At 33.7% G+C, this 18434-nt stretch overlaps 1 protein-coding gene and 1 pseudogene across 1 annotated transcript in view; both read right to left on the minus strand.

Annotated features, from left to right (window-relative positions):
- Window positions 1–348: 348 nt before the first annotated feature.
- LOC136999336 (uncharacterized) lies at window positions 349–6462 on the minus strand (annotated as a pseudogene).
- A 213-nt stretch (window positions 6463–6675) lies between these two features.
- Window positions 6676–18434, minus strand: part of LOC136999241 (cingulin-like) — a 73081-nt gene continuing 61322 nt past the window's right edge. The window contains exon 5 of the mRNA XM_067352820.1: window positions 6676–7781. Coding sequence (XP_067208921.1) covers window positions 7464–7781 — 318 coding nt within the window. The 3' untranslated portion in view covers window positions 6676–7463. The remainder of the gene's footprint in view (window positions 7782–18434) is intronic.

The raw sequence follows: 18434 nt of genomic DNA on the forward strand, positions 1-18434 counted from the left end.
ATTCTAAAGTAATTAATTTTATTTGCTAACCTTGAGAAATTTATTTTTAAGAAAAAATTTTATAGTGCGACATGAACTAGCCTCGGAATCACGCCAGATCCGAGGGAGTACGCCCAATGAAAGTTGGTAGCCCGCGGTACTCCACGATCTTCAGGAGTTAGGTAACTTACGCGGTATCGGCAGTAAATGCTCGATTCGGTAACAGCGGTAACAGAGGTAACCCGACGAAATCGGTAACCGGAAATGGGCGCCAGGTGCGTGTAATCGCACCGCGGTATCGGTAACTTCAATAATTCTTTTGATATGTCCGGCCGCTCCCCGCTCAGTTTATGGCAGAGGGGCGCAGTTCTTTTATTTTACGTCAAAAATCTGGAGTGAGAGGCGAACACAAGGACAACTCAATAATTAGTATTGAACAATAATGTATATTTGATAATTCAGTGACAAGGTTAAAGATGAGTAGATCTGATTAGGCCTGAGCCGGTACGGCGCAGATAGTTCTAATACGGCGATAGCAAGGCAGTTCGCCCGCAAAATCGGTAACATAGAATAAATTTCGGTGAGTGTACGAAACTTCGAGACGCGATCATGAAAAACGGTAGCTGACTCGACGATACTCGGCGAAATAGAGATTACATATATTGACAACACGACAGGGCCGATGAAGGCCACAGTTTGAACGAACGGTAAGTTAACGGCCAGACAGGCTATGTCGCGGAGCGGCTATTTTCGCGGATTTTCCTCGTTTCTCGCGGAGACGCTAAAGTGGCAGTAACAGCCGTCTCGCGGAGAACGTTTCCGCGCAAAATCCGTCCGCAGACATCGAATCGCGATAATTTTCAGTATTGAGGTAACGCAAAAAAAAACGGTAGTAAAAGACGGTATCATAAAAATGATATCAAACAAACGGTACCCAAAAGAAGAGACGGTAACGGAAAGACGATACAGCAATTCGGTAACGAAACGGAACGGTAACGGAAACGGTAACGAACGAGAGAGAGAGACTGTTGGTGATTAATCCGCGCAAGATAGAGAGACTTTGACGCGATATCCGGAGCCGGCTGGATATGCAGTAACTGAGCGCCCAAGAATGCGCTCACGGTAACGAATTCGCGGGTTAGTCGTGTAAGAGACATTATACACAGATTTTTGGACTCACGCTACCAGCCATAACCGGACGGAACTCTACGGCTACCCGGGAAGTGGCTTACAGTAGTTCGAGGTCCTTGGCGACGTCGGGCTGAGTTCTGGAGCTGGTCCTCACACTTTTGCGGCACACCGAACAGTGTTCCTCAAAATTTTGGGCTGCAGATCCTTCGCGTCCCGCGCCGATTTTCCGTGCATCTTCCCGATTTCTTTGAGAGGGGTTTCCAAGAACCGCCCATGATACTCTCGGAGCGCCCCGGCTTCCTCTTGGTTCTGAGAACTTGCTGGTCCGCCGGTCGGTAACCGATCGGTAAGAACTGTTATCCGCGGACAGGGCTGGTTAGGCTGGCCGGGTCGTACTCCAGTCCCTCCGGTGGTATCTTAAGGATTCTCGGCGCTTTCTGCAGCAGGGCGAGATCCTCCGATGCGTGCCTTATTTGTTCTCTGGCGTTGCAGCTGGAAGCAAGATTACATTAGAAACGGGTTACTGTTATCTCATCGACAATTATTTTATCGACAATCGTTTCACTGACATGATTTCATCGACACGCGTTTTGCCGACAATATTTACTCACCGACACGTTTAGATCACCGACAATCATTTCATCGACAATTATTTCACCGATCATATTTATTTCTCATATTTATTTTTTTGTACAAAAAATAAAGATGCAAATAATATTGTAAACCATAAGTTGTATTCACAATTTCACTTTATTAATATTATTAATAACAAATTATAATAACAAATAAATGTATAACATATATTATGTAAGTTAATAGTACTGTAATCGTTACCTCCATTTATTTTTACTACATAAATTAGTATGTATAAATAATACTGCTCTTTATTAATGATTAACATCAGAAATTATAACAATATAGCATTTTATGTTATTAATACGCACTTAATGCATAACACAAATTATTACAAAAAAATTACATTAATATTACTTTAATAACAATATAAACAATATGACTTACTTTGTTATTACATAATTAATACACAACATAAATTATTACATAAATTAACTTAATATAATTTTAATGACAACGTAAACATAATTGAATTATTACATATGCAAGTTATGTGCTAATGCCTTCACAAAATTTATTTCTGTATATGTTTGACGATTTTCTAAGATCCTTTGTATTCTTTCCTCTTTGACTCTATCTTTTCTTCTCTTTTTTGCTGGTGGTTCACCATGTAATTTCCGCTTAAGTGTATTTTCTACTATAACTTGTTCTTTCTGTATGTCATTTATAATTTTAAATAATGAAACGTTATAGCGATTAACTATGCACTGTCAACGTCGATGCCATGATTCCATAGAGTTTTGGGTTCGCTGAAAACCGTTCAATTCGTTGTCATGCACTGACCACATATCGGGTGGAAAAAGTGGCTGCTGAATCACTAGTCTTCCATTAGTTCTATGTTTAATACTACTATTAACATAATATTTATCGAACCAAGTAAATATAGGTTTAGCTTCAGGGGGAAATAAAGTTTTTAAATTATTGAACGTATTCGGAATTTCTGTAGGTTGTAAGAATGCAAGACATGGAATACTTCGTATTAGTTCACTAAATGATTCATCTGTTCCATATTTATTTACCAATCCATTCTTTTGTATTTTCCTATATAGTTTGACACAGGTGAAAGAAACACCCTTTTATTGTAGTAGATGGGAAAATGGATTTGATTGCATTTATCACTGCAATTTCGAAATCTACGAGTATAAATTCAGAGCATAAAGTTATGTCCAATGTAGCAGCTAAAATTGAAATTTCGTCCAATAACAATTTATAGAACAATTTAAAATTAGTTATAGGCTCCAAAATTAACAATAATTAGGGATGAGAGGCGAAAAGAGCCGTTGCAAGGTGTTCGTGCATAAAATCAAATTATATTATAGATATAAAATCCATTCAAAATCAAACGTTTCTGCCTATGTTAGGCCTTCTTCAGTGACATTTACCATAAATTACAAAATAAATACAATGTCTTGATAGTCGGAACATTAAAAATTAAATAAATAAACGCTACGAGCTACGCATTGATTTCTTCCTATTAATTAGAATCCAATGTGAAGATATAATTGGAACTGTAAAAATTATTGCCCGTGTAAATTAACATATGGTATTCTTTTATAAATTGTACAATGGTAACATAAAAACTGATACATACTTCTAATGGAAGAGCCAGAGATAGATTTTGTCCCATGATTCGCCTTCAACACTCATAATAAATATTACGTTAAAACTTAAAAACTGAAGTGTCAAAATCATAGGAATAAATGTGTCAACTTAGTCAAATGGTTGAAAAGGTAATGAGAACGGCAAATTATCCGCACAGAATTGTGTGGAAACCCAAGGTGATGAAGTAAGGAGGGAGTTCAGATATTACCAAAAACAGAGAAAGATAGAGGAGAGGGGGGGGGGGGAGGAAAAAGAGGAAGGGAAAAAAGAAAGGAAAGGGGGGGGCAATAACCAAAGAGAGTAGGAGAGAGAGGAACAGAAATCAAATTGATGGGAATAAATTTAGTACTTGTAAATATGAACTAGGTAAAGATTCAGTGTCGCTCTGTCTGTTTAACCCCTCCTTCTGTCTTTTAATGTAGAGCATTTCTGAAGTGAGCCTTTTTGAATATGACGGTTCTTCATCTAATATGCGGACATTCTTCCAATCAAAATCATGGGTGGATTCTAATCTATGACGGGAAATGACAGAGGGAGAGCCACTTTTTTTGTTAATATCCGTTCTATGTTCCTTAATTCTTGTGATCAACTTTCTTTTTGTCTGACCTACGTAAGAAGCCTCACAATCCAAACAAGAGATCTTATAGATCACATCACAATGGGACAACAAATCTAAATTATCTTTCCCCGTTTTGATGAATTTTTTTAGGTTTTTAGGAATTGAAAAGGCCAAATTAAATTCCTTGTTTCTAACAATCGAGGTAAAATCATTAGCTACAGAATCTACAAAAGGTATCGTAAAGAAAGTTTTACCGGATTTAATCATAACTCGGGCTGACAGATAGAGCGACACTGAATCTTTACCTAGTTCATATTTACAAGTACTAAATTTATTCCCATCAATTTGATTTCTGTTCCTCTCTCTTCTACTCTCTTTGGTTATTGCCCCCCCCTTTCCTCTCTTTTTTCCCTTCCTCTTTTCCCTCCCCCCCCTCTCCTCTATCTTTCTCTGTTTTTGGTAATATCTGAACTCCCTCCTTACTTCATCACCTTGGGTTTCCACACAACTCTGTGCGGATAATTTGCCGTTCTCATTACCTTTTCAACCATTTGACTAAGTTGACACATTTATTCCTATGATTTTGACACTTCGGTTTTTAAGTTTTAACGTAATATTTATTATGAGTGTTGAAGGCGAATCATGGGACAAAATCTATCTCTGGCTCTTCCATTAGAAGTATGTATCAGTTTTTATGTTACCATTGTACAATTTATAAAAGAATACCATATGTTAATTTACACGGGCAATAATTTTTACAGTTCCAATTATATCTTCACATTGGATTCTAATTAATAGGAAGAAATCAATGCGTAGCTCGTAGCGTTTATTTATTTAATTTTTAATGTTCCGACTATCAAGACATTGTATTTATTTTGTAATTTATGGTAAATGTCACTGAAGAAGGCCTAACATAGGCAGAAACGTTTGATTTTGAATGGATTTTATATCTATAATATAATTTGATTTTATGCACGAACACCTTGCAACGGCTCTTTTCGCCTCTCATCCCTAATTATTGACAATTTATAGATTTCCTGTCTTTTAGATGACAATAAAGCATAAATTAAAGGCATAGATAAATTTTCCTTATCAATATGACCATGTATTGTGTATAATTGTTTAAAGAAATTAGGAACCATTTTAAAAGTTCCATCCATGAACCATGTCTTTATTTTTGCTAGAGTTTTAATATTGTCGTCTGTAGTTAATAATATTTTATTCTCTGCTTCTTTTTTTATTATTCTAACAAATGGTTTTCCATCTAAGGTTTTATACAGATCATCAGATAAATTAATTTCGTCTATACTTTGAGGCTCTTTAGGCTTATTAATCCTTCGTTTACGTAGGATTTGTTGCTTCAAGGCATTGAAAGCAAGATATGGCTGAATGGATTTTTGTGTTTCTACGATTACATTTCTAACTATTTTACATGGTTTTTTGTTTGTAAGTTTAGCTAACTCTTTTACTTTATTACTAACTTCTATTACTTGAGATCGCGATGCTTCCGGAGCATGATTGTGTTTTGAAATGTCGTGAGAACAAATAATGTGCACTCCATCAACAAGCTTTGTATTCGCTGTTCTTCTACAGTTACAACTATTACCTTTTTTGCCCTTTTTTTCGCACACTCAGTAGTATAAAGTATCCCTGTTTTTGGATTTATTATATACAAAGCCATTGTGCAAATTTTTGGTTTCCCGCGAATAGATGAAATAATTTGTACGTCTTGTTCCGCAGCATTATGACTCGGTCCAGAATTCATAGCGTTCAATATGTACGTACACGTCTGTACTATAGAATAAGGTGAATAATGATCGTCGTAGAAGTCGACATCATAAATGTAAATATTGTCGGTGAAACTCTCTCGGTGTCGATGAAAACATTGTCGATGAAAACATTGTCGCTTGTCGGTGAGTAAATATTGTCGGCGAAACGCGTGTCGGTGAAATAATTGTCGATGAAATGATTGTCGATGATCTAAACGTGTCGGTGAGTAAATATTGTCGGCAAAACGCGTGTCGATGAAATCGTGTCGGTGAAACGATTGTCGATGAGATAACAGTAACCCTTAGAAACGGGTTCAGATGGCGGGATCGACGTGATACTGGACCTTTTTTTCATCGGGGTCACTAGCATGTAACACCCGTTGATGATCCCCCGGCGTCCGGTCTTCCTGACGATGCGGACGTCTTCGTCCGGAAGCACAATACACGCGATACTGTCCATTCGGATTCTCGCCTTACAAACTAATTTAACGGTATCGACAAATAAAACATAAAACGGAAATGAAATATGAAATAATACAAGCTAAAGGGATGGAGTCTCGCGAATTGTTCTCTCAAAGCGAGGAGCAACTCCAGAACTCTTTGCTCCCTTGGCCGGGCTGTTGCCCTTGTAACGGCGCTCCAAAAACGTCACGTCACAATAGCTAAGAGAGTATTTCTTATATTAGTGTTAGATTAAAAAAATATTTATTATTAAAATTTCTGTCTATCAAGTTGTAATTATTAAACAGATATTAAATAAATTTTTCTATCACTATAAAAGTTGAAAATAAAAAAGTTTTCTAAAAAAGATAAAACTTCAAAATAATAATTATTAACATTATTATTAGTTTAAAATATGGCTTAAACAATAACATCTACACGGAGAAAATTTTATATCAAAAATTACTATGTACGGCAGTAACCACGGACCATAAAGTCGCGGACCAAAAATTTTTACTATATTTCACGTATGAAAAACATAGTAAAAATTTTTATAATTTCTTTATGGTCCGTGGCTACTGCCGTACATAGTAATTTTTCATATAAAATTTTCTCCGTGTATGTGTTACTTTTTGAATTTGTTTTCTCTTTTTTCATTAACAATTTTGCTTGTTTTACCTTATATTCTCTTTACATTTATCATTTATAATTTATTTAATTTTAATCTTTCACACATATCAAATGCTTATAAATGCCTAACCCTTAAAATTACGCAGTTTTGAATCATTATGCACAAATATCTGAATACAAAGTACGCATGGCCTTAATATATTATAAATTGATATAACTTTATGCAAGGTATTAATAACGCTATATATATTTAAAGCATTAATAATGCAATACATTCTTGATTTAAGATTTTTGTTTCAAATATAATTTTGAATTAATTAATAAACTTTTTAACCATGTAATAAGCTATTTGAATTAGCTCTAGATTAATTAGTTAACTGTCATTATCTGCGAGTATCTAAATATAATATGTTTAACTCTCGCAAATGCCTAGCCGGAATTATAGGGACTAAGGCCCTGTGCACAATAGAGAAAATATTAGGAATAGGAATAAATATTAAATATTATGAAAAAGAATTTGGAATTATTTTACTTCAAACATAGGAACGAAATGTATTAGTTATTCCTAATTCTCAATTTTTAATTCATGTTACGTTAATACATCCAATTTTCTTGTTCTGAAATGAAATAATTCTCATTTTCTATTCCTAATATCTAATACTTGTTCCTATTCCTAATATTTTCTCTATTTTGCGCAGGGCCTAATAATGCTGGATATTTTAAGAAGTAGCTTGCGCTGCATTTAGACGAACAGCGCGTGCGCGTAATCTTCTGAGAATTGCTAACCTTTTTTTATTTCTAGCGGCATTTACCCTTGCTTCGTGCGCAGCAGCGTTGGCATTGGCTGCTGCACGATTTGTATTTGTAAGGTCTTGCCGAGCATTTTGTAACTGGTTCAAAAGTTCGTCAACTCGTCTCTTAGCCGCTTCCAGCAATTCCTCTTTTTCTCGTAGCGATTGTTGCGCACCACTCGCAGCTGCCTGTGCGTTTGCCGCATTTGATTTGGCCGTATGCACTGCATTCGTCAATGTCTTCAACTGCATTTTCAAAAAAGCATGAATGCTTTAAGCTGCAGGATTGACACTTTAAATTCGAAAAAAGTTAATACTTTTTATAGACCTAGAAATTAAGAATACAATAGACCCTCGATTTTACAGACTAATAGATGGGAATAGTGATGTGAAAAACATTGTCCGAATTCTTTAATATAATTGGTGGCTATTGTATTATCGTATTATAGTGCTAAAATACCATGCCAATTAATTGTATAGCACGCCGTTTTATTTTTTAATAGCAAACATTTTAAGTATAAAACTAAAAATAAATTTTTCTTTTAAAATAAATAAAGAAATTATTTGGAAACATTATTATTATGTAGAGACACAAAAAAATTATTTAAAATCATATCGAATGTAAATATTTTCCTAAAAGCAAAGATAAAAGTTTTAGGGCATTATTATTATATGCTAATATAAATATAATTCATTTCTATTATGTCTTGACAAAATATTTTAATTTTTTAAATAAAAACTCTCATTTTTTATTGCATATTCTTATAGCTGACCTCAAGAGCTTTTCAAAACACTATAATAAAATATTTTTTTATTAAATACTTTTAGAGTAATTTTATACTTTTAAAAAAATTGTCGTATATATTAAACCTTTCAAAAAAACCTGTCATAGATATTAAAACCTTTAAAAAAAAATTTGTATATAGTAAAATTTTTAAAAAAGCTATTATATAAACTTTCTACAAAAAAATATGATATCAGGAAATGACACTAAGTGGGACTAAAGAACTATGAAAAAAGTTGTACACTATTTCTATAAAACTCTTCTATAAAACTCTTGTACATAAAGCTGTCGTATATATAATTAACTATATTATATACTATATATATTATAAAAAAATAAATACATAAATAAGAAAACAAAAAATTAAAATTAAAAAATTTTTTTTAAATATTTAAAAAATAAAAATATTTAATTAAAAAATGAAATAATATAAAAAATTTAATCAAAATAAAAAGATATTTATTAAAAAACGCAAAAAACTTGGCGCTGCTACACCACAAAGTATTATAAAGCAATGAAATTAACATGTAGTTTATTGTAGCAGCGCCAAGTTTTTTGCGTTTTTTAATAAATATCTTTTTATTTTGATTAAATTTTTTATATTATTTCATTTTTTAATTAAATATTTTTATTTTTTAAATATTTAGAAAAAATTTTTTAATTTTAATTTTTTGTTTTCTTATTTATGTATTTATTTTTTTATAATATATATAGTATATAATATAGTTAATTATATATACGACAGCTTTATGTACAAGAGTTTTATAGAAGAATTTTATAGAAATAGTGTACAACTTTTTTCATAGTTCTTTAGTCCCACTTGGTGCCATTTCCTGATATCATATTTTTTTGTAGAAGGTATATATAATAGCTTTTTTAAAAATTTTACTATATACAAGTTTTTTTTTAAAGGTTTTAATATCTATGACAGGTTTTTTTGAAAGGTTTAATATATACGACAATTTTTTTAAAAAATAAAACAATATGGTTTTGTTTTAGTTGTGACAAGAGCGTGTACTTGGCGCCTTTTTTTTACCATTTTTTAAAAAAGGTAATTTTTTGATAGATATTATTTCTTTTTTTGTAATATATATACGACAGCTTTTTTTGATTTAATATATAGGTACGACAATTTTTTGAAAGGTAAAACAATACTGTTTTGTTTTGATTCTGATAAAATTGACTGAAAATTATAAATGTTGAAACTAATTTAGGATCTGTCAAAAAAGCACAAGTTTCAGAAATTTTGTATAATTTGTCAAAAATAAATAAAATTAAATACCAAAGTTTAATATTTCTCATCTACGTATCCTAAATTAATTCCAACAATATTTATAATTTCCAGTCAATTTTAATCATTCAAGAAAGCACACGTTTCAAGATTTTAGTATGATTTATTTAAAATAAATAAAATTAAATGTCAAAGTTTAATATTTCTGTTCTATGTATCCTAAATTAGTTCCAACAATATTTATAATTTTCAGTCAATTTTATTTTGTGTATTACAAGATTTCTTGTCGAGTTTGTTTATAATCGAGTTTGTTTATAATTTTTGTTTTTTATTTTCTATGGACATAAAATTGACTGGAAATCATAAATATTAGAACTAATTTAGGATAACTACAAAAAGTATCTTATGCTATATTTTTTTATATATAAAATAAATTTTATATATAAAATATAAAATTGACTGGAAATTATAAATATTGTTGGAACTAATTTAAAATACATAGAACAGAAATATTAAACTTTGAGATATTTAATTTTATTTATTTTAGACAAATCATACACTAAAGTCTCGAATGGTGTGCTTTTTTGACAGAATGTATTGTAAAATTAATTTATACAATCATACCAATCATCACTACGTTTTATAAGACCATTGTTTAGAAACTTTAGTGTATGATTTGTCTAAAATAAATAAAATTAAATATCAAAGCTTAATATTTCTGTTTTATGTATCCTAAATTATTTCCAACAATATTTATAATTTCTGGTCAATTTTAATTTTGTGTATTACAAGATTTCTTGTCGAGTTTATGTTTATAATTTTTGTTTCCAATTTTCTATGGATATAAAATTGACTGGAAATTATAAATATTGGAACTAATTTAGGATAATCACAAAAAGTGACTTATGCTATATTTTTTTATATATAAAATTGACTAGAAATTATAAATGTAAGGAAATCAACCCACTTCATTAAGTATTACCGACCAAACGTTTCTAGTTATATGATATCACGCTAACGGCGCATGTAAAAACGTCGCGTATTAGAACTTCTTTATTTTTAGTCAGTCTGTGTTATGGTCTCGTGCAATAAAGGTGAAAGCATAGTTAGTGTGATCTTTTCTTTCCTGTCGAATAAAACCCAACAGGTTATGGGCCCAGGAAAGAAAGAAAAAAAAAAGAGAGACCTATAAGCAAAACTTTGTTTAAAAAAAAAAATTTGTCGTCATTGTGAAACTATCATGCATCCAGCCAGCAGCCACCACGTGGAAAAACTAACGGAAGGAAACTACGAATCCTGGCGATTGCAGATGAAGAGCATCCTAATTTTTAATGATTTATGGGGATACGTCGATGGCAATATAGTGAGACCCACTGATGAAAACGGACAGACACAGTGGAAGATAAAGGACGAAAAGGCTCTTGCACTTATCATACTAAGTGTCTCGAAAAATGAGTTAGGACATATTCGGCGTATGACGACATCGAAAGCAGCATGGGATGAATTGGTTCGAGTACACAGCTCTCAAGGTCCCGTAAAGAAAGCGATTTTGTACCGGCAGTTGTACAATTCAAAGAAGGATGAAAAACAAACAATGATGCAATACATCAATGATTTCCAAAACAAGGTAAATCTACTGGAAGATACGGGCATCGAAATTCCAGAGGAATTAAAGACAATTATGCTGCTCAACGGACTACCAGACACGTTTGAAAATTTTTGCATCGCCATTGAGTCGAGAGATCAAATTCCTGGAATTGATTTCATCAAGGGAAAATTAATCGAAGAAGAAGCAAGAAGGGGGAGCGGAGACGACAAACATGGCGGCAACAGCACGAACGCGCTAGTATCACGAGGTACGTGCGAGAACACTACTCGCAAATATAAAGGAGGAAGACCATCTATCAAAAATTACCATGGCAACAAGAATACTAGAGAAGGAAAGCCTACTCCTCAAAGATTTGATGGAAAGTGTTTTTATTGTGACAAATTTGGACATCGAGCGGTGGACTGTCGAAAGAAGAGGAAGGATGGCGGGAAGGCGAACCAAGTAAAGGAAGGAGAAAGCGAGACCACAGTGGCGCTATCTGCACTCACCTCATCAACCAGCACCACGGACCTAAAGGACGGAGTGTTACTTGAAAAAGGTGAAGCACGTGTTCAGCCATATTTATATGGGCCACTGGTACTGCCATCTCTTAGTATTTCACAATACTTTGCTTGAATAATACATAATAGAATGATAATTAAATAAATCTAAAAAAATATTTAATCAAAAAATTAACAAAAATAAACAAAATTTAATAAAATATGAATTATAGATATTTATAACACATTTAATAAATATACATAAATAAGTATACAAAAATAAACATAATTTACTGTCCTGCAAATAATATTAATTTATTAAAATATTGTCTTTTGTTTACATTATTATCAGTTTGTTTTGCAATATAAAAGTACCGTGTTTTTACGTATTTTATTATAACACTTTTAATTAAATTAATTCTATGACATATTAAGAAGTTTTGATCATTTGAATGTGTTAATAATTCTTTAAATATATTTATCATATTTAAATTTGAAAGTACAGTTTGTGTAATACAGTGAACGGAATATTTCGAATTTGAAGTTATATTATTTTCTTTTATGGTAAATCTGATAGCCTTTTCCGTTTCAAGGCATATTTTTATTACACTACTTGAAGGATATGTTAAACCACCACGATCATCAAATAGATAGCAGCACTAATGGCTCATATAAATATGGCTGAAGGTGGTTTAGAAGTCAAATCCCCCCCGCACCAGTGCTTCACTCCCCGCGTCCATAATATCCCATAATGCTCCGTCCTTCAAGTCCGTGACCAGCACTAACGAATGGTATCTCGACAGTGGTGCCACTGCTCATATGTGTGGTATACATAATTGTTTTGACAGTGTAAGTGAAATTCCTGCGCGTGATATTCGTACTGCGAGAAAAGAAACGGTAAAAGCTATAGGCACGGGAACAATTACATTAAATATTGAAATTGGCGGAAAATTAAAGACACTTAAGTTACTCGATGTATTATACGTACCCGATTTACAAGGAAATTTATTATCAGTTTCGGCTATAACAAATAAAGGTTTCAGAATTGAATTCAATACTAATAGCGCAAATGTTCTTAACGAAAAAGATTCGATTATATTAGAAGCGTTAAAAAGAGATAAAATGTATGTCGTGAGGGTTATCCAACCGTATGAAGCAAGAATCGCGAATGATCTAAAAGCAAACATCTGGCACAGGCGTTACGGGCATCTAAATTATAAAGATTTGAAATTGTTACGTGATAAAGATGCAGTCACAGGTTTAGATCTACCTAATAAATTTGATCCAATGTACTGTAAACAATGCGATAATGCGAAGGTACATTGCTTGCCATTTCCACAATCGAGCTCACGTGCGAAAAATATATTAGAGTTAGTTCATTCTGATATTTGTGGTCTTTTGCAAACTCATTCTCTTGGTGGTGCAAAGTATTTTGCAACGTTTATAAATGATAAAACAAGACATACAGATATTGCTTTCTTAAAATCTAGAAGTAAAATACTATCTGAATTTATAAAATATAAAATAAAAGTAGAAAGAGAAACGGGTAGAAAAATAATAAAATTACGAACTGATAATGCAAAAGAATATACTTCGCATAATTTTTCGCAATATTTAGAGAAGGAAGGAATAAACAGACAGTTATCTACCAAATATACTCCACAACAGAATGGAGTCGCAGAACGTGCAAATAGAACACTAGTGGAAATGGCAAGGACAATGTTACTAGAATCGAACTTACCAAAATCACTTTGGGCAGAAGCAGTGAACACTGCAGCGTTCTTAAGAAACCGGTGTCCCACAAAAATATTAGGCGGGGTAACACCCGAAGAACTGTGGTTAGGTAGGAAACCAGACATAAAATTTTTGCGAATTTTCGGCTCAGATGCTATAGTGTTAAATAAGGGTCCAGGTAAAAAATTAGATGCAAAAGGCATTGAAGCAATAGTAGTTGGTTACTCAAAAGAATCAAAAGCGTACAGACTTTGGAAGAAAGGCACGAAAACTGTTTTTAAAAGTAGAGATCTCAGAATAAACGAGGAAAACAATATTAAAGAAAAAGAATTCGCTAATATTCCACTTCAATTAAAAAAAAACACGAGTAATAAAAATTTAGAAAATAAGGATTTAGATAATAACAAAGTATTGGAAGAAATGCCTTTTGCAGATAATGAAAGGATAGAAACGGATTCGGAAGATGATGTACCGACTAACTTATTACCAGAACCGTTAACTGTAAGAACTCGTGGGCGCGGGAGACCCAAAATAATTCGCACGGGAAAACCAGGACGTCCCCAAAAAAGAGTACCATGAAGCTAGGATTGTTATGAGTCTATCCACTGAAAGTCCGACTTCATTAGAAGAAATAATGAATAGTAAAGAAAAAGAAAAATGGTTAAATGCAATGAATGATGAAATAAAATCTCTAAATGAATGCAAAACTTGGATTTTAGTCGATGAGACCCCTAACATGCATGTGATATCCTGTAAGTGGATATTTAATATAAAGCGACACCAAAATAGTGAAATTGATAAGTACAAGGTGAGATTAGTAGCTCGCGGTTTTGAGCAACGCAATGGAATTGATTATAGTGAAATCTATTCACCTGTTGCCAGAATGGAAACGATCAGATTAATACTCGCGTTAAGTGTAGAGGAAGACCTACACGTACACCAGATGGACGTAGTAACTGCCTATATTCAAGGTGATTTATCCGATGAACTTTATATGATACAACCTCCAATGTTTCAGGAAAAATCAGAAAATCAGAAAGTATGTAAACTTTTGCGCCCAATTTATGGTTTAAAACAATCCGGGCGTGAGTGGCATCGCAAACTACGTCGCAAATTGGACGAAATTGGCTTACAGAGTTCAGAATCAGAACCTTGTGTTTTTCATGGAGAACTAGATAGTGTAAAGGTAATCATTATAGTATATGTCGATGACCTACTAATATTCTCGAAGTCATTGGATACCATTACAAGAATAAAAACCGAATTGAATCAAAGTTTTAAAATAAAAAATCTGGGACCCGCAAATGAAATTTTAGGATTAAAAATTGAGAGAAATCTTTTTAATAATACAGTTAAAATTTCACAAGAAAGGTATGTGAGAGAAATCTTAGAGAGATTCTTTATGCTGAACTGTAAGGCAAGTTCGACACCCTTATCTCCTGGATTTAAACTCACATGCGGAAATAAAGAAATGTCAGATGATGAATTAGCACGCGTACCGTATCGTGAATTAGTGGGTAGCCTAATCTATTTAGCTAATACTTCTAGGCCAGACATAGCTTTCGCAGCTGGAACATTAAGTAGATTCAACGCAAATCCAAAAAAAGAACACTGGCAAGCTGCTAAACATGTATTACGTTACTCAAAACAAACTCAAAATTTCGGCATAGTTTTTTGTAAAACCAACGAAGATCTCAAAGCATTTGTAGATGCCGATTGGGCTGGCGACATTGATAGTCGAAGATCGCACTCGGAAAATACATTAATCCTTGCGGGAGGACCGATTATGTGGTTCTCAAAGCGTCAAAAATCAGTAGCTTTGTCTACCATGGAGGCAGAATATATGGCCTTATCCGACGTCACGAAAGAAATAGTATATATTAGAAAGCTAATTGAAGAAATAGGTTTTCCATTTTATGTAAAGAAAGCTACACCTATATTTTGTGACAACCAAAGTGCAATAGCCCTATGTAAAGAAAACATGACAAACCAAAGGAGCAAACACATCGACATCAGGTTCCATTTTTCCAGAGAAGCACAAGAACGAAAATTAATTAATACTCAATATGTTCCTACAGAGGAAAATGTTGCCGATGTGTTTACTAAACCTTTAACAAAGGATAAGCATATGAAATGTGTACAAATGTTAAAGTTAAATTATTCAGCAGTATGTACCAACTTATGTATTAGTTAGAACATTAAGTATATTTTTATAATCCGTACCCGAATTATTATATGTAACCATTTATTACTCATTTTTTTATTGAGTGTGTTGATAAGGGGAGTGTAAGGAAATCAACCCACTTCATTAAGTATTACCGACCAAACGTTTCTAGTTATATGATATCACGCTAACGGCGCATGTAAAAACGTCGCGTATTAGAATTTCTTTATTTTTAGTCAGTCTGTGTTATGGTCTCGTGCAATAAAGGTGAAAGCATAGTTAGTGTGATCTTTCCTTTCCCGTCGAATAAAACCCAACAATAAATATTGTTGGAACTAATTTAGGATACGTAGAATTGAAATATTAAACTTTGAGACATTTAATTTTATTTATTTTAGACAGATCATACACTAAAGCTTTTTGACAGAATGTATGGTAAAATTAAAACACAATACTTATAACCTATAAACATATACACTTATTTTACTTAATACATTTATGTTGAATTTGATCACTCGCACTACACTGCACTACACTACTCTGATGAACACGAATAAAAAACTGGTGAACATTAAGCAGCCTTGAGTGTGCACCAGTGCAATGTAGTGCGAGTGGCCGAATTCAATATTATTCTTTTGACACATCTTCTGTAAGGTTATTTGGTATGCGCGGCTATTTCCTATAGCGCCACCAACACAAACCCAACTACTAACATTACTATAGCCATCTAGTGTGAAAAATGTTGACTGTACATCTTAGAAATTGAGATAATATTTTTGACATTTTGACTTTGGACTTTTATATATTTATTTATAAAGCACGTAGAGCAAAAACAAGCATACTTTTATTATATATTTTGAGTATGCGCTATTGATTGAGACCATTATCAACTCGATCGGCCCAGGCATTATTGAGTTCCGATAATCTCGGCTCTCTGGGCTCTTCGGGCTCGCGTAAAGATACACGTTCCGTCTTGCGCTGCGCGTGAACTTGGCGCGAGACACTACCATGTCTCTTGATCTTAATTTGACATATTTTGATATAAAATCTAAAATATCTTATAAAATGTTTAGTTTTTGCTAATTTTATCATAATACTTTTATGTACAGAATAATGAGACAAATCAATTGGTGTAAAAAAACGCATTATTATTTTTAAAAAAAAGTATTATGTAATTTACTTATTTATAACAATTATACGTTTTTATTATACCACTTGATTCGTCTGATTATACTGAGCAACTTTTGTTTGAATCATTTTTGTCTTAAATTTGAAGATTTTGAGATATTATAGTGGATTAATTGATTAAAATGACAAAAATTTCTTATTTTGATTAAAATAAATTATTATAAACAATATAGCGGCCTTGTAATGAATAAAAAACAACGTAAAGATATACAATAAAAACAAGCATACTTTAATAATATAATTCGAATATGCCCTATCGATAGAGTCTATTTTTAAATCAATCGGCTCAGGCGTTATTGATGTCTGATTATTGTGGCTCGTCTTAGTTTTTGATCTCGTGTAAAGAGACACAGTCGGTCTTGCACTGCATTGCGCGTTACGCGTAAAGTTGGCGCAAAACATCTTCATTAGTATGTCAATAGATGTCGCAGAGCTTTTTCCAATTTTTAGAATCAAGATTTAACTAAAATAGTATATATAATAGTGTATATGCTGCAAGCTGCTCGAGATAATTTTTATTATATCTGTTGTGTGTCGTAACACAACGTGTCGCTATAAGGTTAATTAAGTTAAATACCAAAATAAAAATACTAAGAAAGAATTATTTAGCAAATAAAGAATAACGATGAGGCTGCAGAGAAACAACCTCGGATTCAAGGTGACACGAATCAGCAATCCGAGAAATATCAACAATAACATATCAATAATATTACAAAACTCTTGATTGCCGATTCGTATAAATACAGTCGCGCGCAAGCAGCGACGGATTCAGTTTACGATACGCGAATACACCGACTCGTTTCCCCGTGTCCGTACACGGCTCACGGAAATCTAACACCGTCCTGGCGGTTTGTGAGTGATTAAATAAATTGTTCGAGACAAGGTTTGCGTCCAGTTATTCCACACCTCTAAGCAGTGCGTCCTGTTCCCCAAGCGGATCTCGAACTTACGGTTGCGATCGGAAAGACTCGCAACATAAATTTGGTGGCAGCGGTGGGATCCGCAATTACCGAAGTTCATTCTGGACACCCGATGATCGGATATCGGCAGTGGTAACAGAGGGACCACTGAGAGAATCTATCACCTGGAGCTACAAAAGTGAGGTGAGAAGGCAGTGTGGAAAATCGCCTGGATTCACAAGGCGACGACAGTCCGGGCAACAAAGCGGCGGAAAGGTGCCTGGCGGAGCAACGACCAAGCTGAGTCAGCGTAACCCGAGAGGACGACGACAGGCAAGGATCGCGACCTACCTCAACAACGGATCAGCTAACCAGCAGCGTGCATCATGCGAGCGAGCGGCCTAATGTAAGTCAATAATAAGAAATAATATTAGGAAAAGCGAATGTCCGGGAAACGAGAGAAATTAGGCTTCCAATTTTGGTTGAACGACAACCGAAATCATAGTGAGGCGTTAGATAGTTCCGCGAACGGAGAGGAAAAGCGCGTAATCATAGAATCCCAACCAAACCAATCTCGGTTGATCCGCAACCAAGATCAACGAGCGTTGAGCGTAAGCGAACAACGTAGTAAGACGACAGGAAAGAAAACTGGAAATAAGAAGCAAAGTACCGGAGACGCGAACACAGATACCATTTCGAAAAAACCAACCGTTGAGCGCAATCGTACATTGCTAGGGCTCGACAGTGCTTTGAAAGCTACTCGCGAGGACAAAAAACCGCGACAAAGTAGGCATCTGCCAAGTAGAACTCC

The sequence above is a fragment of the Linepithema humile genome, chromosome 4 (assembly GCF_040581485.1).
Source record: "Linepithema humile isolate Giens D197 chromosome 4, Lhum_UNIL_v1.0, whole genome shotgun sequence".
Taxonomy (NCBI): Eukaryota; Metazoa; Arthropoda; class Insecta; order Hymenoptera; family Formicidae; genus Linepithema; species Linepithema humile.